Here is a 23,775-nt window from a genome sequence, read left to right as displayed (position 1 = left end):
AAATAAACGATTCCATGAACGGAAAAACTGCCTAGGTTGAAGTTTCCCAAGTGAACGATCGACATAATCACAACTCTCTTCGAAATAATGGATCAAGTTGAAAAAATGTTTCAATTCAAAAATATCCACTGAAAATTTTGTTATTTCTTTTTGGATGGATTCGAATTCTGCGGCCTAAAAAACCATAAAAATGGCTGCTTTGAACAAAAATTTACTTTTGGTGTAAAAATACGTGGGAAAATGTGATTTTTTTCGATACGTGAACACTACTAGAAAATTTTAGTTCTGAGATTATTCGATTTTCGTCATCAGCATAGTCAGTCTTAAGGTAATTATGAGGCGCTGAGTTCAAATTTGGTGTTAAAAATACACTTGGAACCATGTGTTTTTGCTATATGGCTGAATTTGTTTAAAAAAAAACCATGTTTTTGTACTAAAACTTTTTTTAAAAGCAACATTAGCTAATTTTTGACAACGGATTCGTATACAGCGTCCCAAAAAACCCTAAAAATGATATGTCACCAGATTCTATTTGAATAACCTATTGGTTTTATATCAATAATTATGTTGAAAAATAGGTCAAAAACAGCCATTTTGAGTACGGCTCTATCGACCATTAGATTCTAACATTTTTTTGATCTGAAAAATGGAATCAGCTAGTTTTGAGTCCAATTTAATTTTAAGCTCTTGGGAGCACATACCTTACCATGATAAATCATTTCCGAACACCTTCAATTGCTTAAACTCAGATGAATCCAGCATTGATAGGTGAGAGCCGCTGGGTGCTCCACATTCCGATACATCAACTAATTTTAATTTCAATTCGTAACGTTTCAAACGAAATTCTAGCTTGTGAGTTTTCAATCGCTTCGCGAATCGAACGAATTTAAGCAGATTTGGTTTGGTTATTTTAAACTGCTTCGAACTGAAAAATTCCAAATTCGGTAGTTTACCCAATTTGACCCAAGACCGCTCATAGATGTGTTCATTGTCACCGATTGATTGATAAGGTTCACAGCAAGACAGTTTCAATTTGCGTAGGCCAATGAATGTTGTCAAAGAGTCGAAAACACCCTTCAGATTGTTTACGTTCAAATACCGCAACTTCAGTTCCGTAAGATGTTGCAGATCTTTAAGGAGAGCGATGTGCTTACCTCGTATGTGCTTTATTCCATCACAGTCTATAACGAGTTTTTCAAGCAAACGTAAGTTTGCTAGTGCAGAAAAAACGGAGGACGATCCTTCGGGTAACACAAACTCCACGCATGTGAGCTGCGGATTCCATTTAAAATATGATCGCAAAATCGTTCCCCCATTTGTATGACTTTTGTCAATAACGAAACGATGTAGCCGTTCCCACGGTTTTTCGCTAATCGTCAATGACCAATCAATTCAAAATCAACTAAGTTCGGGCACATTTCTTGAAAATCGATTGCAGTTCCATCGCCTCCTACTATGACTTTCAGATGTTCCAAATGGCGTAAAATCGGTGGTAAAAATTGAAATGCATCATCTCCGTAAGTATCCAAATCAATTTCAATCGATGCTCGACGAAGGTTTGTTCCAATGCCATACGGAATGTCTGCTTGCATGATGTTCCATACTCCCCAACGACATTCAAATATATGGCCAAACGGATTTCTCGATTCGAGCAATTGAATGGGCTCATTTCCTATCAGAATCGACCTATTTCATCTAATTTCCATGATCTGTTGCTTAGTTATGATATTGATGCCACCACGATCAACTTGTATGACGTTCCATACAAGCATTGATTGCACACAGATGATTGTGATTCAATCATTTTCAATACACACCATAAAGCGTTTGTAGTATTCGCTTGGCTCAACGTTTAGTTTTTCAACTACAACGAACTGTTCTTGTTCGTACGGTTCTTCATCGTCCAAAAATTCACATTCAAAATTATTCCAAATGAATGGCATTCTCAAGTTTTTTACTTTACTATCAGTCTATTTTCGTTGAAACAATGAAGTTTTATGCGAAATTGCCAAAATTTTGTTCTCCCGCAAACAACCAACACGAAAATCCGTTTGATAACAAATGTTGCGTCAATGTCAATGGTTTGGCACACAGTAATAATTGATTAATTTACATATGACTTCAGATGGCGTTAAATACACTTTGGATGGCTCATTTCAGAAGATAAATATGAAAAAAGATTAATTTGAATTGGATTCAAATTTATGTGGATATAAACAAAATCATGTGAGCCTAGAATTTCGTCGAAATAAAATTCCGTGCTATTTTTCATTGAAACAAAATCATCTAAATTGTTAATGGCATTTAAATCTGAGTTCATAGAAACATTCTCAAGTTCATCATACATACCCAGGGGCATTTATCTCTCACGAATCTTTTGAATTTTTACACACGCTCAAATGTAAACTGATTCGAATCACTGCAAATCTCAAAGATTCGTACGAATCTTTTACGAATCGCTCGCACAACAGATTCGTGGCGTCAGTTTGACGGTTATGCCATTGTTTACCAAGTGTTAGTTGCTTTTTCACATAACACTGAATAAAATATAAATTGATAATAGTATGAATAAATGATAAATTTTATCTCATTAAATATAGTTCGATTTTAATTAGGTTTGTGATTTTTAGGCATCGCTAAAGTTGTTTTCAGAAGTTGAAAATGTGCTGAATGATATAATTTCACCTGACATAAAACCAGAGATTGCATATTTGCTGCTGAGTAGGCCTGAGCTGAGCTGAATTTGCTAATTCAGACGCCTGAAGCGGTATTTTAGCGCACTTACGGTGCAAAATTGTTGGGTCGCTGGAATCCACGCTGTTTATCAATTATATTTGGGTGGATACCAGCGATCCACAACAATTTTGCACCGTAAGTGCGCTAAAATATCGCTTCAGGCGCCTGAGTTAGCAAATTCAGCTCAGCTCAGGCCTACTCAGCAGCAAATATGCAATCTCTGCATAAAACATATTTTGCAAGAATGTGCATTTGACACTGAATCGTCTTTGCAAGCTATCGATGCTGATGTTGTTGCCGATATCGAGAGACATGTGAACGACGACAGGGAAATTGTGAAAAATAATTCGTATGAAAACGTAATTCCTTTCAAGTTCAAACCAGGCCATAAAATTTTCCTGCTGCAGTTGCCAGAGCAAATTGAAAAATTGAGAGAAAAAAAAACTGAAAAACCTAAGGAAGAGTTCTTGCTGACTCAATTGAATAGTTCTCAATTCATCTGTATTTATGTCTTTAGCAACAATAATTTTTGGCTCACTGTTTTCCAAGTCACTTTCTATTTTACGTTATTTTGCTTGTGATGAAATGGTTTTTTTGACAATTCCAAAAGCAATGCTTTGTGTCTCGGTTTAAATTTGAAATTAAGATCTTGTTGCACGATATTTTCATATACAGTTCCCGTCAAAAGAAATTTAATTTTCGTTCACGTGATTTTCAATTTCTTTTATTTTATTTTCATCTAATAATGCCAAACTGCTTTTAGTATCAAATCCCGCGTGCTCAATAATTTTTTCTATACCGATCGGTAAACGTTCTCCAATAATTTGTTCAACTTGTGTGAGCGGTGCCATTGTAATGGAAGTGTTAAAACGTTTGTCAAATTTAAAGGGACACTGATTCGACTCTCTACGAGTCTCTGTAATGTAAACACCATAGCGATCTGTATAGTGTACTGCGATTCGCGCGAGTCGTAGAGATTCGTCACGAATCTTTGACGCAGTATAACGTGCAATGTAATGCAAAATGATTCAAGTCTCTTGAGACTCATACGAATCTGTTCAGAGATAAATGCCCCTGGATACATACAAATGAGTTCAAATATTGAATATCGCAACGAAGTTTGCTCTGATGACGAATGAAGCTTAAATCTATACGAACATTCTGTATGCGAGTGTGTGTTGAGGGTGTTTTGGGTAATAGAAATCGCAATCGGTTCATTACGTCATCACAACGAATTCGCACATACATTCACAGTGAATGGTGTTTACTTTCTTTTGGAAACAACCAATTCGTTCAACAAAGATTCCGATGAAATAATAAATTGTCTAAAGAAAGTCATGTATTCTTCGTCGCACATTATCTTTCTAAGAAATGTGAGTTCATATTTAAAGCCAAAATGAAAACAAATGCGTGTTTCTTTGGTTGAGTTTTTATTATTTGGTTTACAAAATATAGTTTGACTGACCATGAGATACAGTTTTATTTTACATAGCATAGTAGATATTGTTTGTGTCGTTTTAATTGTTTTTGTTGTAAATTTGCCGCTATTTTCAATTGTACGATGGATACTGAACGAAATTCTTATTGACTTTAAATGCACACATTTTGCAAGGTTGCATCACAAATTGTGATTCACAATTTGGGTAAATTCACCAAAGACTTGAAAATGAATCTAGTTTAGCAAGAGCGACAAAGTAATTTTGAGCCAAATTCAATATAAATAATTCGAGGAATGTAATTGTTGATAGTTTTCTTGAAAAGTTAAGAGATATTACTTGAGTCTAAACGAAAACTATTTCAAAATTTAAACCAACAAACAAATTGTGTCCCTGTCTAGATAACTTATTGTTTAGTTTTCTTTGAATGACATTTAATATTGTACGTAATATATCAATCACTTAATTGTATTCGTAATCGGATATAGCCTTTGCTTAAGCAATACTCATTTGCTGTTCATCGATCCATCTGTCTGTATAGTGAGTGAGATAATTGTGTGCACAAATACTAATATTTAAATCTACCTGCTTTACAATGGAGAAAAATACGATAATAATCAAACGATAGAAACATTACTACAAATTCAATTTCTTAAAAAAAAATTCATTCGAATTTAACGCTCTATCAAACTGTACCAAATATCTTTTTATAGTAATCAGTTTCAATTAAATGTCACTGCTAAAAAAAAATGAAATAAATCTGCTTTGAAGCAAATTTTTTTAAAAGGAATCAATCTCCTATTTGCGACTCAATGCGTCGATATTCATGATGTTGTATTTGATGAAGTTTCCAGAGAATTCGGCATACTTTCCATCGCTCGATAAGTCCACACTGCGCTTGACCACTGCAAATTGGCATTAAATTGTATGCATTTAGTGAATGATTGAAAAAAAACTATTTTTGGATGCTACTCACTTCCACCAACATATTTCTCGAGCTGATAGATGTCCATTCCATCGCATGCATTTTGGATGTTCTGCGAAATTGATGACAAATCGGTTAGAGCTGGTGTTACAACGCGCATATTCTTCCGAATCGATGTGGTATTGATGTCGTAGTAGCCCATGTACATCTTCATAATGACATCGGCCAAGGATTTTGGCGGCAAAATGGATTCACGATCTAATGGCATCACGAAGCATCGTTTGGTACTTTCATCGATGATTGCCGTTTGGTTGCCCTTGAAATCGTGCAGGAATCGACCGACGCGGCCATCACGGAAATCGGGCACATTGATTTTAGCATAGGAATTTTCATCGGTAAGGTCCAAGTCAAACTCCTCGCGGAAAAAATCACGATCAAAACCATTTTGGTCATCAAACAGACTCTGGAGCCGTTCAGCAGAATTACTGAAATGTGATACAGGATTATAATTAATGAATTATATCATTACGTGAAGTTTCAAATCGACAACATTCATTTGTGCGAGTTCATTGTGCCAGTCATAATAACAAGTCACAAACTTATTGTATTGCCGCGGAATTGCATTCAATGCCATAACATCAACTGATAACGAAAATGACTACAATTCCATTTGAAAACTTTCTCTGAACTAACACGATTTATTTTGTTGTTGAACAGAGATAAGATTGTAGGAGATCGACGCATTTCCGAAGAAATCGTTTTTGCTTTTTTATTGGCTCAATCATCTTGTGGTACAAACGAGTAAAATCATTTCTGATGTCTATAGTACGCTATTGTCAAATTAGCCTAGTTAAATCGAAAGTTCAAAGGGCAAAACACATTATGATAATAAAACCAATGTGTCCAAAACGCATGAATACGGCATCGCATAAGGCAGTTATCGCATAAATATCGCGCGATAATTTTCTGCTTGCGTTGCCGCAGTATACGATATTTCAATGACCGTCATCTTGCGACGCTCGCTTGCGTTCGCTTCGTTATATGTGTAAAGCAATTCGAACGTGCGTCGTAAGATGGCTATTGAAATATCGTATACTGCGGCAACGCAAGCAGAAAATTATCGCACGATATTTATGCGATAACTGCCTTATGCGATGCCGTATTTATGCGTTTTGGACACATTGAATAAAACAAATTGAGTTGAACTCGACAGCATAATTAAACAGCTGAGAATAATAAAAACAGGCCTTGTGATGAAATGCTTTGCAAAAGTGGAATTCGATTCTATTCATTGGAAAAGAGTGAACTTGAATCCACTGCACTAAAGAGAGTTACATTATTGTTGCAATCATAGATGGAAAAATCTCATATACTAACATTTCGAAGTGCCTTTTTTGCGTACGTTAGACGTGATTCGCCTGTGATATATTCTCAGCGGTTCAATTATATAGAGGCAATAGACATGAATAGTCACACTTTGGTATAAAATCCACTATTCCAAGCAATATAAACTTATCAAATCGTGCAAGCGCTTAAGCGTGTCCGCATTTTGATAACGCAAAATATGCGCTTTGAATGTCAAAATGTATCCACACAAAAACAGTTATCAATGTGTGTTTTTTTTTTTTTCAAAGAAATCATGTCAATCAAAAATCGTATTTGGTTCAAAGGTTCTTCGTTGATAAAAACGTCATTTCAAATTCGTCGAATAACTAAGAAAATAAGATAAAAACGCCTACTGATAGAACAAATGATCTAAATAATAAACTTACTAATTTTCCAATTCTTGGAATTGCTGGTTCAATGCATTGAGTACATCTTTATTGTCGTCAAAGTTACCATCATAGGGGAGATTGCACATTCCATGGAAATGCATTCGCTGTAATTGTACACGGCGATAGACAACCAATCCGATTAAAATGCCCATGCATGCGAGACACAATGTGGCAAGGATCAGTAGCAATGTTGAGCCCGTGAATTTTCGTGTGCGTTCACGCAAAAGGAACAATTTGTCATTGTTGCCGTTTTCATCCTGTTGATAAATAAAAAAAAAAAACATTGCATCAATTCATTACTATCAGTTCCATGTGCATGTGACTTTTCAGTAGGACGCAATCTCAATGTGATAACATTGCTATTCGTGTCAAGCAGCCAGAAGTTCAGTTTGTTGAAGTACGTAACAAAGTTTTATGTACCGAATCGATCGATATATTGATACAGATAGGCATAATGTATGCATATGAGTAAAGTATCGCTTCTTATTGAAAAATGAGCATTCAATGCGAAGCTCATTCGAAGCAGTAGAATTCAGATGCCACCTCAATTGAATAAACATTTCAATTGCTCTTATACCGAATCATGGCTGATAGAGAAATAAAAAAGATAGACTTTGATACAAATATCTGTCCCGCATACAATTGACTGTGTTTATCATTTTTTATCGTTTGTTTGCCTATTTCAGAAAATTCAAAACAGCATAATTAAACTGGAGAATATTCTTGATTAAAATTTTTGTTTCCTCCTCGACTGGTGTTTTTTTTTATTTTCATTACGATAAGAGAATGCGATAACAAGCAGTGTTTGTGTTTTGAATGTAATTCAAGCGAGTAAATTATATACAATTCGACGTGATTTACATGAGTCACACACGAACCGTCTTGAATTAAAACAAATTTGTTGGAAATGCAACAGCTCGAGATAAAATTTAAATTTAAACTTTTCATTGCAAGGAAAATTACTTGCTTTGTTATTAATTTGGAGCGGTAACGCGATTGATTCTCTTTCACGGAAAATGTAAATCGCAAAAAATTAAACCTATCAACAATGTTTTTGTCCATTTTTTAACGTTGTCAAGTCAGAAAAGAACACATGCCAATTAAAAATAAAATGTGTGATGGAACAATTCAAAATATTCTGATGTGTGTTTAGATATTTGTTGTGCCCCAAATGTCGCCTAATTGTTTTTGGTAAACTAATATTTGAGCGAGCTATTGTAATGCGATATTCCCTTGAGTAAAATAAAGGCGATTGTCATAATTTCAGTCATTGTTCAAACGGTTCCGTACATATCCAAACTATGGCATCGTGTGTGAGCGTCAAAACACACGCCACACTTTTTGCAGCAGAGCACGGAATGCTAATGTAAAAATTGTCTGATATGCAATTTACCAGTCAATTGTGATGCCATTCGAAAATATGACGAAAAAAAAAGAATTTCTGCTGACACAATAAAAATTGAATATCGATTTTTTGTTGCTTTGTAAATGTTAAAATTTCGAAGAGAAAAAAAAAACTGGACCAACATTTTGTAACATTGATAGCAAGGCATGAAGTAAATGCGTTGCTGTTTGTCATATTTGATGTGGTGGAGAGAGAGAAAGAGAGTGCAAAAAAAAAACTTATCGAAAAAAATGTACCTGTTCAGTAATTGCTCCATTTTCCACGCTTTCTGCGTTTAAAGCCTTTGGTATTGGCTTAGCAACCGTACTCGGTTTGGTTAAAATCGTCATTTTCAACAACTTTCTGCTATTTCTTCTCTATCAAACACAAAATCGTTTTACTTTATTCCAATGACGTTGCCAAGAACGATGTTCACTTCACACAATTTACTAACGATATGACTACAGTTTCGATTTTTTCCGTCGTTCTCTCTTCTATTCTCTTTTGTTATGAAATTTGTGCTGTTCAACGAATACATGGCTATATACAATACACATACTCTGTCTCTCTTTTACTCAATAACATTTATCTTTGCCGTTTACACATTGAAACAGCACACAGTGATAACGATACTTCGTACATACGCAGTGTCAGAGAAGCACCAGCTATTCTACCGTAATGAGTGAGTAAGTGAGTGAGTGCTGTTGCTTACATACAGAGCATTTGTTTATATGGCATATGGTTTTGCTCATTAGCACAGCTGATTCGAACAGAATGATTCATTTTTTTGTGGTTTTTGATAAAATCGACACGATTTTTAATTCTTATCTCAACCGCATGGACTTAAATAATATTTATCCTCAAAGAAATCGTTTGAGCTGCAGATAAAATTGTAATGTTGAAACCAAAGTTCACTTCCATTTCCATTAAACGCACCCATTGCTCATTTCACTTGATGAGATTGTGCAAATTTATCGTCGTATTTGTAATATACAGCAGAATTTCACATGCAACTGGAAGATAATGCCGTGTTTGTCATGTTAAAATCGGTTCATGACTTTAAAATATGATTTAATGCGATCACCAAAGCCAAAAACCAACCTCTGTCCACACTTCAAAAACAAATTTCGCGGGTATGAGTAAAAAAATGCTGTGAGTGATTTCTATGCGAATGACACATGTCGGAAAATTCGTTGTCGTACTGTTGGTTGCCCTGTCATTTACTGCTTGGCAGAGACCGCAAAGTCGTTCGCTTCAATTCCATTCATTGTGTATTTCTCTTTCGCACGCTAGACAACAGTCGGTCTGTTCGCATACAATAAATAAAAAGAAAGAGCATTTGTTTGCATATACATATTCGATTTCTCAACTCGCAAACCTAACGAGGAAGACAAGAAAGTCGACTAAGCAAATACAAGCCGAGAGAAAAAAAAAACAACTAGAAAACTGCAATCAATTGAATTAGCATTATTTAATAATAGTGAGTTAGAAAAAAAAAGAAGTGAGAAAAAAAAAGTTGTCGGTGGTGAAAAGATTGTGTGTCGTAACACATTGGTGATTCCCTATACACGTATATATCGACTATAAGCAGAAAACAAGAGAGAGAGAGAGAGAAAAAAAAAGTACGTATATGCAATCGTGAATCGCATTTGTGTGACGACAGTTTCGGTGGTAATACGAGCCAAGTGAATCGATTGCGTGTGCATGTAATTGTGTGTGTGAGTGACAAAATACTTAAGGGCTGGGGCGGATTTCGTTTGTATGTGCGGTATTTTCCAGTTCATTCTATCTCACTTCAATCCATTCGATGTGCAGTTCTAGTTCTGCGATTGAATTAGAACAACACACCGATTCAGTCGAAACTAGAATAGATGTGATGATTTCAGTCCATTCTTCAACAAACAAACGAATGAAAGAAAGGAAGAATTGAAATTCGTTTGATGGACGTGTGTATGTGTATGTGCATGTGTGTGTGTGTCGTTGTATTGGTTAACAAGAGTGCATTTGTGTGTGGATGGGCTAAAATAATAATATGATTCTGCGATTATTTCGAGTGCAATATCCTTCTGGTGAAATTTTTCATGTGCACAATACCAACGTAAATGTTCCGTCTGTTCCGTTCTATATCTGTGTGTCTCAGTGAGCACAGCAATTAATTGCAATAATCAATGTTTCGAAAGTTCAATGTTTTGACGCATTTTTGATCTCGGAAATGATTGAAAATAGCGGGGCGTCTCGATTCACATAAAATTCTAGCGCCGGTTATACATGTTGAACACATTCAAAAATCAAAACGACTATCAATCAAGCAACAATTTACAGCGAAACGAGTGTGTTTCGAATGCGACAAGTCCATGCGATTTGCTTACTGCTGTTAGTGCTGTTTCAATTTCTGTGTACGTTGACAGTCACACCGTAAACGCCAAAACGGATATTTTTAGCATATTCCTTCTCATTAAATAGATGAGAAAAATGATGACGGTGATGTGATATGTTTGTTGTGTCGAGTTCGGAATTAATGTGGTGCCGCTTGCGTTATGTTTTTCTCACGTCCATAAATCGCATTTATGTGAGCATTTCTATTTGATGTACGATGATCATTCAGTGGGTTGAGAGGGAGAGAGCTAGTTCGCTAGAGAGAATATGCCATTGTGTATAGACAACGAACCGTCGCCGCCGCCGCCGCCGCCGCCGCCATCGCAGCAACAGTAACGGCAGTAGCAGCTTCAGCATCAATGAATCTGACAAAATAAATGATGAAATGTTACGTTACCATATACACCGTCGATCTTTGGCCTATATCATTATACAAGCTCATGGTTTGAATTGAAACGCACGACAACGACAGTTAAACAAGAACATACGCGCATCCAACACCCAAACATATCAACGGATTGATTGCAAAATTACCGCATGCAACGAGAGATTTCTTTTGTTTTTCTTCCTCTTGTTGTGCCATTCGCAGTGTGTTGTCTGTTGAGTGTGTGTGTCTCTTTATTTCTTATCGTTTTTCTTTTCTTCGGTGCTGTGTGCATGAACACCAAATGAAAGTTAGTAGCAAGGTTACACAGAGTGAGAAATACTTGGAATGTTTCGTGGATGTTTCTCCGCTTCTTGGTCAGATATTCGCATTCAAAGTTAATTTATTGTTATGGATAAGCTTTAAATTGGTTTTTTTAGAAAAATCAATTTCGCTTCCAGTGTGTACAATTATAATTACATCTAATGTCGGCGAAGAAAAAAAAGCGTATACACAGTTTTCCAACAGATTAAATTGGATTGTTTGCCTTCAATATAATTTCTAATCGTGTTTTTTTTTTGTGTTTGCTCTGTCTCTATGTGTGTCTCTTTTTCTATTTCACCTTTACAGAAATGCTCAGATCGATTGAGCAAACGAAGCGGTTTTAGTGTATTTGTTCAGTGGGATTATGTTTGAAAGAAGTTGTGCACAAGATATTCCCATTTCCTCGCAAGCACAACAACAACAACAACAGCAACAGCAACAACGACAGCAGCAATTAGTTGAAGTAGCGATTCACCGTTGTGGTTTTCAACACACTCAGGCATCAAGCCCATCAAGGACAAAAAACCTTGCCAAATTTGTTTCCAGTGACTCACTGAACTCAAGACGAAGCGTAAAATTTCATTGTGATACACCGACAAATCGTTCGCCATTTAAATCCGTACAAATGGCCGGCAGTATGAAACAGGGCAAAACTCAAGATGACATCGTCTATGTGGTGGCAAAGTATGATTATGCGGCGCAGGGAAATCAAGAGTTGGATTTGAGAAAAAATGAACGCTACATGCTACTGGATGATTCAAAGCATTGGTGGCGTGTGCAGAATAGTCGAAATCAATCCGGTTACGTGCCGAGCAATTATGTGAAACGAGAGAAACCGTCACTGTTCGACAGCATCAAGAAAAAGGTGAAAAAAGGTTCGGGCTCAAAGACACTACCGAATTGTTCGCCATCACGTACCGTCGACAGTCCAACCATGCAACGCCGTTTACCGCCCGATCCGTCAGAGGCGATCGGAACAGCTATCGTAAAATACAATTATCAGGCACAGCAACCGGACGAGTTGGCATTGGCAAAAGGCACCCGGATTTTGATTCTCGAAAAATCGAATGACGGCTGGTGGCGAGGCCAAAGCGGGAACGCTGTCGGTTGGTTCCCCAGCAATTACACAACCGAAGAATGCGATAACAATGACGAACAAATACACACTTATGCCATGGCCGAAAATGTGCTGGACATCGTCGTTGCACTGTACTCGTTCAACTCAAATAACGATCAGGAATTAACGTTTGATAAGGGCGATCGCCTCGAAATCGTAGACAGACCGGCTTCCGATCCAGAATGGTAAGCAATTACATTTATTTTGACACTTTCCTATCCGGATCCATATGTTTAGTTTTAGATTGTTTGTGTCTACGGCGATGGTTGTTTACATGTAAATTTATTGTGATTATTCATTTCCGTAGGTATAAAGCTCGTAATAATAATGGCCAAATAGGATTAGTACCACGTAACTATTTACAAGAATTGTCCGAGTATTTATCGCAATCATATCGAGGATGCCCACCAACTACCAACGATTCCATGGACCGTCGCAACGATACGATGAACAATTCCATTTCACCTCCCCCATTGAACAATGCCAACAATCAAATGGAACGTCCAAATTTGGCTGGCAAATCATGGTACTACGGTGCCATCACTCGCAGCCAATGCGATACCGTACTCAATTCACACGGACACGACGGTGATTTTCTTATCAGAGACAGTGAAACGAATGTAGGTTTTTTGTTTGGTTTTGTTTAACCAATCACACGAAATTTTGTTGATACGATCATTTCTGTACCGACTATAACGGTTCTTTCTTTTCAGATGGGTGACTTTTCGGTGTCATTGAAAGCGCCTGGTCGCAACAAACATTTCCGAGTTCACGTTGAAAACGGCATGTATTGCATTGGACAACGGAAATTCCACAGTTTAGATCAACTGGGTACGTATTTTTTTGACACAAATTTACTCTACTTCCATAGAATAAATCAAACTAAATCACCATTTGTTGTCTTTTACAGTTGATCATTACCAAAGAGCGCCAATTTATACGAACAAACAGGGCGAAAAATTGTATTTAGTTCGATCACTACCCAAAGCGAATGGTACTTAAAGCTAAGTGTAAGAGATAAACCGACGCACAGAGAGAGAGAGAGAGCGAATGAGAAGATGAAATCTGAATTATGTATTTCGTAGCCAGAGAAAAGAAAAGAGCAGGAAAATAAGTAAACATTATCATGAATTAATGCAGCTGAATAGCGATATTGCATAAATCATTATTCAAGTAAAACAAACTAATTACTCCAATTAATATCGGATCAATGTGATTTCGTAACGAATCATCCGCGCCATTTATGGATGTTTGTACGAAGCCACAAATAAAGACAGAATCATTTTGAACATTTTTTCTAGTATTTCCATATTTTTCACAAAACGATTAGAAAAAATGAAAATGACATTGCCATTTTCGAAAATGAATTGAGAGAAGCGATAAAGAAACAATACATATTTTATAATACGCACTCAATCATTAAACAAAGAAAAAACAAAAAATTATGCAATTGATATTGATTCATTTAGTGGCCACAGCCAAATTTCGATAAATACTATCGATCGCTTCGTACGTTGGAACAAAAAAAAAAAAATACTAGAAAAATTCATATGATTTTCGGGCTATTTATTTTGAATTGTAAATTAGAGAGAGAGAACCAGAGAAATGATTTGTTTTGGGCAAAGAAATTGTTTAGAATATAGGAATATAACAAAGATTAATTTATTCGACATTTTAAAAAGACGATTAACGCAGATTGCTGCAGATTGGTCGTGATCATGCGATCGATCGATTTGGTGTACGACACGACACGATGCTAACCAATGTTGATTCAGGACATTTTTTTTCTATTTAACATGCATTCCAAAATCGCTTTATTTTTGCAAATCGAAAAAGAGACAGAGAGAGAGAGAGGTTTCAACAAGTGTATTAGCAATGAGTAGACAAGATCTGTATTTTGAGACTCAAAATTTTTTTCATTCAAATTTCATTGGACTGGGCTTTCATTAGACGATATAGATAATAATTTAGTTGCCGCACTTGAAAATGTGTGCTTAAACAAAATTCGACACAAACGCACAACCCATTCACATCATTGACGTATATATGAATGAACAGACTATTTCATTCCCATTTTTCACACGCAAATTTCATCTGAACAAGTAACAATAATATACTCAATGCCGCTTTTAATAGAAATTTTTACAAGAGACAAGAGTGTTTTTCCTTCTGGTTTTTTTCTGTTTTTTTTCCATTTTGCATTTGTTGATGGACGCAAAGAGAAGTCGATTTCTATTTAAGTAGCTTAATGAAGATGATTAAAAAGATCTAATAACACCAGAAGTAAATTTATTTAGTGACAGCAAAAACGATCATACCAAAATATAAATGTTTGTCGGTAGGTGACATTTTATATTAACTGCAACGACCTCACACACACACACACACACACACACGTACTCTCCATGATTCAAATTTGAAAGTGCCATCCAACAGAACAAAGAAAAGGTATATGGCCATTGCTGAACCAAGTTAATAACCACAGGTTTTTTTTTATATAAAATTATCCATAAAGCTATGGAAGAAGGTGACGAACGAGTTCTTTTTTTTCGGCTGCCGAACGACAGCCGAATTTACATGTGACAAATATGATTCGCGGGCAAATCGAACCAAATACATAAAAAAAAAACAAAAACAAATTATTATTCTGAAGACAGCTGCAATGAGTCAAATGACAGCTACTTGTAGACCATAAGATATATGATAGCATAAATTTCTGTGTGTGTAATATTATTAATATTTATTAAACATTAAGACTTGAATGAGAAACCATCTGACAACAACAAAAAAAGAACAATCCGAAATGCTTTTCCATCACATTACGATTTAAGTAGGATGAACAGGAGACACACGATCCCCACAGGCACACAAACAAAATTCTCATGCCCGCGATTGCACATGTATTTATTTAATTGATGATGTTGGTGGTTGCACAGAACAGACAGATCATCCGGCTTCGATGAACGGGACGACGAATTAGATTATACATTTTTGATACACTAAAAACTAAAACGATGATTTTTGTAAATATATTTGTGTACTAATCAAAAGACATTTGATTTAAAAACTTTTTTGTTATTTTTCTCATTTTTTCTCTCTCCTTAATTTCTTCTTTTTTTTATTTGTTAAATGTTTGTTTTCAGTTTTCTTTTCATTTATTTTTTTTTTTTTGGTTTTGATGAATTGTTTCGATTTTATTTTCGGTATTATTTGGAATTTGATGTTTTCCATGAAGTGTCTGCGAGGTGAATAGAATTTTTTTATACATGACGATACCAGATTTAAATGAATTTTTTCGTACGATTTTTTTTTTCTAAAGTGAAAATATCGAAATGATGAATGTTCTTAGACAAGTTGAACACATATGCAAACACCTCATTCTAACCCTTCCAAAACGAAAAAAATTCCACGCACACAATATGAAGCATATGAAAGAAGATGCATCAAAAGACAACTCTTTTTAGCTTGAATAAACAGAAATTTTATATTGCAAACGATAGAGTTGACTCGATTTACATAGATTATGATTGAGCAAGCAAGTGAAATATAATAATTATAGCTCAATTCAGTTATATAAATATAATTTTTCCGTAGATTTTTAAATTGAAAACACACACACACACACACAAACATTGTATCCAAATAATAAAAGAAACCGAATGGAAATAAAATAAACAATTATATGTCATAAACGGTAAGACCAATGTTTTGTTTATTCATCGTTTGATTATTTCCCAAATCATCAACAGCAATGTACATGTTAACCGGGCAATATATTTTCAAGTTCATTATTTGCAAAAGCCAACCAAGACTTGCTTTGACATTGGAGATTTGATGACTTTAGTCCACTGTCACTTTGCTGTCAATGTGTTGAGGTTATGTTTAATGTGTTTGGAAAATAACACACATTCAAACGTAGAATTGTAAATAAATTGTGAAACGACGATGTTTTTGATGAATTTCAAAAGCAGTTTAGTGAAAAACAAATCGACTTGTTTGCTCCGAAGGTCGATAGTTTCTTCATCATGTTGCCGATCAGCGAAAATATCATCGGAAAACACGGAAAATACGAATGCCGAACGAAAAGATGTCGAAACCTATCGTCCACTCTCCGAAGACGAAATCCAAAAGATTATTAATTTAGATAATATTCACATTGTGACAAAGTTCCAACAGAAATTACCACAACGGCCGCCGTTGATCAAAAATTTCTTTATTGGCAAAATTGACGTTGAGCATCTCACGTATCCTCAAGTGATGGAGGTCAAAGATTTCAATGCTATGACCGAAAAGCTTCAACCAATTGATAGTTACTTTGCTGATAGTGCTCGTACTCCTGTCGATCTACGATTTCGAGACGTGTCCAATCAAATGCTGGGCGATTTTCGAAATCTGAATCTTTTTGCCGCTTCGGTGCATCAACGTTTTGGCGGTTTGGGTTACTTCAAGAGCGAAATGAATTGGGCCAGTGAATGTGAGGCGAACGATATTAAAAGTTTCTTCGTTTTAGCTGGTCATCGATTAGCTGTTGAAGCTATTTCTGACCATGGGAATTTAAGTCATCATAATCAATATCTGATGGACATGGCTAAAGGTATGTTTGATGAATTTATTGCATTCACAACATTTATATTGAAGCTGTGGAGTATTTCTTATGTTAAAATGTAGGTGAGATAATCGGAGCAACGTGCTTACATGATCCCTTGAATAAAACAGAGCCGCAACCAGTCAAAGTGGAACAAACGCCAGATGGTGACTATGTTTTGAACGGTAATTTTTGGGTTGACGTATAGAAATCGCTTCAAAAATTTTAAGCGAAAATGACTGGGTAATATTCAAATTCATTTGATTTTTTCAGGCAGCAAATCATTTGTACCAATTTCGCAGCACGTAAACCTCTTGATAGTGGTTGCCGAAAAGTCAGACGAATTAAAAAGGGAGTTCGAGGTGGATGAGGAAGACGATGATGAATATTTCGACGCTTATCTCACGATTGTTCTCGATCCAAAGTCCTCTGGCATCACAATTGTTGACCAATGCGAAAAAATGATTGGATGCAATGATGTTCCATTCGCCACTGTAAACTTCTCTAACGTTCACGTGAGCAAGAGTCAAATCCTTTCGGAAGGACTGGACGACCGTAAAATATCTCAGAAACTGGTTACCAGTTCGAGACTACAATCTGCCACTCTGAACTTGATCCAGGCAAAGAATATGTTGAAACAACTGATCAACTTTTCCATCAGCGCCGAGATCAATTCGCAGAAATTGAGGTAAAAATCATCAGATTACTTTAGCCATCATTCCATATCAATCAATGTTCAAATAATGTTTTCGTGTCTTTAGGGATCTACTACACGTTCGTTATTGCCTAGCCAAATTGGCGTGTGATGTGTATGGACTCGAGAGTATGATTTATCTGAATGCAGGTATTATAGATCAGTACGACAATCCAAAGGTCGATTTGGAGTGTGCGGTTACCAAGGCTTATTCGCAAGACATTCTGTGGAATCTCACTCGATTCGCAATGGACCTGATCGATACTCCAGTAACAATTGAAGGGCATCCAATTGATCTAGACATACGAAACGCCATTCAGCTTCAGTACCACGAAACTAGCAGCTCGTTGAAGAGCTATGCTGGTCGAGTAGGATTACAGCACGCTATGGTAAAATACATTTTGAGATTCTTACACATTCAAAATATACAAAATTGTTTCGTTCATTCCGTAGGATCATTTCGGAAAAAATGCCCATAGTTATAAGGACTCAATTTGGGTCAAATTTGGATTGAACAATATGATTACGATCGAAGATGTGAAAGAGAAGCACTTTTTGGGTGATTATCTGCATCCATCGCTTATGGAAGCAGCGACCGAGTTAGAGAGTTCAATACAGCGTGTGCAATTTTCGTCAGAGATGCTATTGAATCGATACGGTGATTCAATTAACGAGAGAATTGTCGAAATTCACGATTTAGGTGAAGCACTTATGCAGTGCTATGCCATGTTTACCAGCTTAGCGCGATCTTCAAGAGCATATTGCATCGGTTTACGTCATTCAAAATACGAAACCGTAGCAGCTGGATGTTTAGTTCAAGCATACTCGCGGAACATCTTGAAAATGGCCTTAGAAATAAAACACAATCGGAATGGCTATGGCGATCTATACAAAACAGTCACCGAAAATGCACTAAGAAGACATCGAAATCAATCAATAGTAATACCATCAGTGTTACAATCCGGGGTGGTGCAGAAAGTTGTTGTGTAAATGAGCAGGATGAATAAATGTAGATACAAGTTTTAAGCAAAAAAAAGTCTGTCTTTTTATTTTTTCGATTTCAACTTCGAAGTCAATTTCAGAGAGATATTCTGATTCTCCAATCAAAGTTTTCTCACTGTTTCAGTAACTGAGCCAATTCGTTCCAAAATTACTCCCATACGGTGGTTCGAAGCCTCAAATTCGCTCTGAAAATCATGACATTTTGATTGATAATCGGTTGACCAATCTTTTTAGCTATATACTTACTCTTAATGATTCAATGCGTCTTTTGATTTTGCCGTATTTATTGGATTTGGTGATGTTGTTCAAGGATTCGAAGCAAGATCCAATCGAACTCTCATCTTCTGACATGTGATTGGTCGACTCGGATTGGGTGGATTTTTCAAGAAAAACATCCTTGTCGACATGGTCAGTCAATTGTTCCACTTCAACGGATTTATTAGATTGTTTCCGCTTGATAGCAATGGCACCCTTTCCTTTTGGTTCTTTTTCCAATGGTGTGATAAAGGCTACACCATTCACGATTGCCTCCAGAAAATTGGAATAAGTAACATCAGGCAGCATTGAATCGAAAATATTCTCACTACTTTCCATTTTGATTGTTGATCTCAGATTTTGGAAGCAAACAATAGATTTTCAATTACACCTTTTCAATTTTATTTCAAAAGCTACTCGATAGATTTTACAAAAAAAAAACACATTCTGATTTGCGTCTAAGCCAATAAAATTGATAAAAATGGATTTTAAAAAGCGACAACAGATTTTTTTTTTCATCGGTTTATAGGTACTGCTATAATATGATCTCGAGATGAGATTTCACGAATTCGTTCATTTAACAAAAAAGAATTACAGTGTTTCATTTTCGTTTCTTTATCGAATTTAAAAATGCGAGAAATCCTTTCTTTTTCTTTTTCTTCTCGTTCTCTGCCGATTGTTGTATTTCATAGTTCTGAGGAGATTGATCGAATAACGTCTCGGTTTGTGTGTATTTTGCTTCAACTACTTCGGGATAATCTTCTACTTCGGTTATTTCAATTGTTTCGGTTTGCGTTGATTTCATCTGTTTGTTGGTTTTTCGTTTTGTTTTTTTTTTGCAATGTGACAAATTGAGCAGCTAATTAAACTATGCACAAATTTGAATTGAAAAACAATAACAAAAAAAAAAGTTACCTCTAATTCATTCAAGGGCACGGCCCCATGGAATAGCCTGAACCAGTTAACCATCTGTTCATCCGATACATAAAAATAGAAATGGTGTTGACCATTTGAATCTGCATCGTTACTAAGGATGGAATAGTAGGATCCCATTGTTACAGATAATTTTTACAGTTTTTCTTGTTCTCAACGCAAGTGTCACGTACAATAAATACTTTCGATTGCTCTTGCAAAAGCTACTCCGATCACAATGTGTGCAAAAAGTAGAAAAAAAGATGTCGAAGCTGTTTCTCTCGATTAAGCTCACGCAATCGATTTTATCACTTGACATAACGAACAAATGGACGGGCGATACTGAGGGTGTGCCGCGCGCGCGTCATAAGTGTTGAAAACACAAGAATGCAATTTTTGGCATTGCGAGCAACAACAACGACAAAAAATTGACATTACCGAACGAATATAAAAAAATGCGAAACGGTTTTTTTGCTATTTAATCATACTGTTGATGTATTTACGTGTCTTGTGTGTAAAGAATTTAGCTGTATATTTCATTGTTTGTTAAATCATTTTTCTTTTCAACCATTCATGTCATTGCAACGTTTAAACTAGATTGAATATATAGTTTTTTTTTTGTTTTTTTTTCTTTGTTTGCAGTACAATTTAAATATACTCTTCATTCTATTATTTAATCTTTCTTTTTCTTCTTTAGCTGCTGCATTGGATCTCTGCTGTTTCCATCCATTCACTTAAATTAGCCTAATATTACAATAATAATAATATAATAATATTTCGATAATTTTACATATCATATCATATCATTACAGTTAATAATAATTATGTAGTATAAATACGTACACATAAAGATTTCTTTAGTAAAGTGTTTCATTTTTTTTTTGTTATCATTTTTATTTAGCTTTGTCGCGGTTATATTTTCTTTTTTGTTGATCAAGAGTTCAAAGTTGGTCGTAGTTTGACTTTTTAAATTGGAACAATTTGTGTAGGGATTTTTTGTATATTTTTTTTTTTGTTTGAATTTTTCTTGAATAAGTTTTTGGAAAGCTGATTTTTTTTTTCATTTGATTTATTAAATCTAAATTATATAAAAAAAAAACGATAGTTTGTAGTGTGCTTGTGAAAATTGGTTTCATTCAGCTGAATTAAATTCATAGAGTTATGAAAATAAGTGATTTTGTTTTAGTGTTTGGATTTTTCTGTTTGTTTGTTTATAGTGAACATTGAACATTTGAATCTAGTGGATTTTTCATTTTGTTTAGTTTTTAGTTTAATTGTCTATTGTATCACACAACAAGTACACTTTTTCTTCTTTTTATCTTCGACTACAACGTGGCTAGCTGACTGTGGACCCGGCACAACTGAATTTGATACTTGAGTATTTTGTGCACCATTTTGATCGGCATCTTTTCCACTGCCAGTTTTTGGGCTTTGTTGGTTCTGTGACGCCTAAAAACCGAAAGAGAAACAAAGAACAAAACATTAATATTAAAATCACTGCCTACGGACGCATGACATCAGAATTATTGATATAGAACGGTAAACGTTTTTCCATCAACAACGAAAATATATTCATCGAAAGAAACGCCAAGTAGCAACCAAGTACAATAGTTGGAACGAACAAAAAATCGATGCTTACTTCCGTTTTCGTCACCGTTTCGTTTACAGCACCGTTTTCTGTAGTGTGTCCATTTGATAAGGTATCAGTAACATCATTTGGTGTAATGGGCTTTCCACCTGTGTGTATGTCAAGGCAACGAAAAAAAAAACATGATTTATTTTAGTTTAACGGATTACAGATGGATTAATATAAAAAAAAAATCGAAGCAAAAATTGGATGTGTCGTTCATAATCCAGCAACGAACGAGGCTCATTTTGTCGAGGTCGATTTTCTTTACACACTCACTTTCGATTCGATTCTGTTTATGCCGTTTTTTTTAAAACCTCATCATTTGGAGTGTTTTACTTCGTTTTTTTCTTTCGCTCAATCATTTTATCTATGAACGCATATAGTAATTCAATGTGTCACTTTCTATGCTGTTCTAGCCCACTGTCGAGCTCACTTATCAATTTCAGGAGAGAAAAAAAAACAGACTCGATTCTAGTATGAAATCGGATAGATTGCTAAAAATACGCCACAATTTTATGGCGTCTTTCGAAATGCTTCAATAGCGTCTAGTATTAAAGTGAGAACAGCCCGAGCCAGAGCCAGAGAGAGAGAGAGGAACGAAAAAATAATAAAAGAAACGTGTAGAATCATTTAGAATAAGTTGATTGTTTTTCACACGAAACGACCGACCGACCGACCGAAACATAGATATTCGAGAGTGTGTGTTGCATTTTGCATTCCGTTCTATTTTCGTGGAATAAATAAATTATATACGCAATATATGGGCTTAACGCGGGAAATGGCATCTATTTGTGTTAAATGCCACTCAAAACATAAAATGCCGTTTTAGCCGCTCGATTGAAACAAATGTGCTTCGTTTCTATGGTGAACGCGTCACTTCATTCAAATCACGTGGGTGATCCTTTGGCAGTTGTTAAGATTATATTCAATGGGGAAAATGACACGAACAATATTTTCGATTTTCGAAAAACACACACACACACACACACAAAACTTTCAACTCCATTGGAAATTATTGTGTTTTTCTACGCTCCAAAGAAATATATTGCTACCAAATCGAACGAAATGAACTCATTTCCCAAAAGACTCGCGTTTCACGGAGTCGTAACATTGCTCGAGAAAAACGATATTTGAAGTATTTTTTTTTTATTCTGTTTCGCCGTTGCTCCCCGTACATAGATTAGTTTCTTCTATTTTCAAACCGAATCGTAATGATCGATTTCAAGTGGTGTTCTCAAACGACGCATTTTGTGTACATTAATTCTTAATTCGCATCAGATTTATACACACATAAGTTTTTTAAAAAGAAAATCCACTGATCTCTTCTGAAAAATCGCTTAACCAGATTTTCACGGATCGCCGATTCCAAAAATAACAACCCAAAACGGAACGCAAACAAATACACAATAAGTGAAGTAGATACGAAAATTGGGGCTCGGCTCAGTTTTGCCTTTTTGTGCTGTAAACACACAACGAAATTTTGAATTTTTAACTGTACTCTTTATCACAGCGCCAAGCAATTAATGTTGCATTAGCGAAAACACAATAATTAGCCAGTTCGATTTCGTTGAGCAAATAGAACCGCAGCACTCATAATTACAAAGTCACACCAAAGTGTTGAGCACAATGCGATATGCGATGCGATGTAACAATTAAATCGGGCGGAACGAATTAAACGATTATAATCACAGTCAACAGGATATTCAAATATATTCAGTGTAGCAGCAATGGCAGTGGCGCTATTACGATGTTGTTTCTGATCAATTGCAGATAAAAATATCTGTTTCGATCATTTTTAAAAGCCCATTTGTAAACATAAGCCTCTATTCATATTGACCTTTCATTGTAGTATGGTGTTTATTTTAACTCAACGGAGCAAACAATGCACGCAAATACCGCGTCCCCACAATTTCCGACAGTAGAAATGAAATCTGAACGGTTCCAAATGGGCAAAATTATCATCAGTTTTGCATCGGTTTCTGTTTGAACGAAGTGATACAAAGCGATCGCTGCTAGATTATATCGCAATATTTCGATGCCCACGGAAAACAATCCGAAAAGCCGGGCCATATAAATAACAAAAGATTTCGAGAGAACATCATTCGCCGAAAATAAAATGAGATACGCGCACAAATAAAATGAAAAAGGTTAGCGAGATTCGTTGTCATTTGTGTCTTTGTATGTTAAATCATCTCGTGCGCAATAAATATGGCAAAATAAATCAATCATTGAATAATTCAGTTGACCCCGTCACACACGA

The 23,775-nt window shown here is 35.7% G+C and overlaps 4 protein-coding genes across 16 annotated transcripts in view; 2 read left to right on the top strand and 2 right to left on the bottom strand.

The window, feature by feature from the left end:
• Window positions 1-4,149: 4,149 nt before the first annotated feature.
• Window positions 4,150-8,866, bottom strand: LOC129569372 (uncharacterized). Its single transcript, XM_055448152.1, has 4 exons — window positions 8,514-8,866; window positions 6,870-7,129; window positions 5,149-5,582; window positions 4,150-5,077 (listed from the first exon to the last, which is right to left on the bottom strand). The coding sequence occupies exons 1-4, from the start codon at window positions 8,604-8,606 to the stop codon at window positions 4,971-4,973; spliced, it is 894 nt and encodes a 297-aa protein (XP_055304127.1). The 5' UTR covers window positions 8,607-8,866; the 3' UTR covers window positions 4,150-4,970.
• A 601-nt stretch (window positions 8,867-9,467) lies between these two features.
• On the top strand, window positions 9,468-15,504 carry LOC129569356 (cytoplasmic protein NCK1). Of its 10 annotated transcripts, none has more exons than XM_055448111.1 (5): window positions 9,468-9,878; window positions 11,627-12,622; window positions 12,745-13,057; window positions 13,151-13,268; window positions 13,348-15,504. In XM_055448111.1, exons 2-5 carry the CDS (start codon window positions 11,685-11,687, stop codon window positions 13,437-13,439), a joined length of 1,461 nt encoding a protein of 486 aa, XP_055304086.1. In that variant the 5' UTR covers window positions 9,468-9,878; window positions 11,627-11,684; the 3' UTR covers window positions 13,440-15,504. The 10 variants fall into 10 exon arrangements, with proteins under 10 accessions (XP_055304086.1, XP_055304089.1, XP_055304096.1 ...); XM_055448114.1 differs by having other exon boundaries at window positions 9,489-9,736; XM_055448121.1 differs by having other exon boundaries at window positions 9,489-9,974.
• Window positions 15,505-16,191: 687 nt separating this feature from the next.
• LOC129569354 (complex I assembly factor ACAD9, mitochondrial-like) lies at window positions 16,192-18,752 on the top strand. Its single transcript, XM_055448109.1, has 5 exons — window positions 16,192-17,031; window positions 17,106-17,207; window positions 17,296-17,710; window positions 17,784-18,105; window positions 18,170-18,752. The coding sequence occupies exons 1-5, from the start codon at window positions 16,383-16,385 to the stop codon at window positions 18,704-18,706; spliced, it is 2,025 nt and encodes a 674-aa protein (XP_055304084.1). The 5' UTR covers window positions 16,192-16,382; the 3' UTR covers window positions 18,707-18,752.
• Window positions 18,753-19,351: 599 nt separating this feature from the next.
• LOC129569363 (uncharacterized) overlaps window positions 19,352-23,775 on the bottom strand; it is a 33,502-nt gene continuing 29,078 nt past the window's right edge. For 3 of the 4 annotated variants that reach the window (XM_055448139.1, XM_055448140.1, XM_055448141.1), the window contains exons 6-7: window positions 21,525-21,622; window positions 19,352-21,334 (exon numbers count right to left, since the gene is read on the bottom strand). In XM_055448139.1, the coding sequence (XP_055304114.1) occupies window positions 21,164-21,334; window positions 21,525-21,622 (269 nt within the window). In that variant the 3' untranslated portion in view covers window positions 19,352-21,163. The remainder of the gene's footprint in view (window positions 21,335-21,524; window positions 21,623-23,775) is intronic. The other variant, XR_008688026.1, reaches the window with a different exon arrangement.

Source organism: Sitodiplosis mosellana, unplaced genomic scaffold, assembly GCF_009176505.1.
Source record: "Sitodiplosis mosellana isolate CC-2019 unplaced genomic scaffold, AAFC_SMos_1.0 Smas_scaffold_30, whole genome shotgun sequence".
NCBI classification, from domain to species: domain Eukaryota; kingdom Metazoa; phylum Arthropoda; class Insecta; order Diptera; family Cecidomyiidae; genus Sitodiplosis; species Sitodiplosis mosellana.
This window is presented reverse-complemented; position numbering and strand designations above follow the sequence as displayed.

Coding starts and splice junctions, on each gene's coding strand:
- LOC129569372 (XM_055448152.1), bottom strand. CDS start 8,606: ATGACGATTTTAACCAAACCGAGTACGGTTGCTAAGCCAATACCAAAG. Junction 7,130..8,513: donor ATGGAGCAATTACTGAACAG/GTACATTTTTTT, acceptor ATTTATCAACAG/GATGAAAACGGCAACAATGA. Junction 5,583..6,869: donor TTCCAAGAATTGGAAAATTA/GTAAGTTTATTA, acceptor ATCACATTTCAG/TAATTCTGCTGAACGGCTCC.
- LOC129569356 (XM_055448111.1), top strand. CDS start 11,685: ATGTTTGAAAGAAGTTGTGCACAAGATATTCCCATTTCCTCGCAAGCA. Junction 13,058..13,150: donor TCAGAGACAGTGAAACGAAT/GTAGGTTTTTTG, acceptor CTTTCTTTTCAG/ATGGGTGACTTTTCGGTGTC. Junction 13,269..13,347: donor CCACAGTTTAGATCAACTGG/GTACGTATTTTT, acceptor TGTCTTTTACAG/TTGATCATTACCAAAGAGCG.
- LOC129569354 (XM_055448109.1), top strand. CDS start 16,383: ATGTTTTTGATGAATTTCAAAAGCAGTTTAGTGAAAAACAAATCGACT. Junction 17,208..17,295: donor TGGTGACTATGTTTTGAACG/GTAATTTTTGGG, acceptor TGATTTTTTCAG/GCAGCAAATCATTTGTACCA. Junction 17,711..17,783: donor ATCAATTCGCAGAAATTGAG/GTAAAAATCATC, acceptor TCGTGTCTTTAG/GGATCTACTACACGTTCGTT.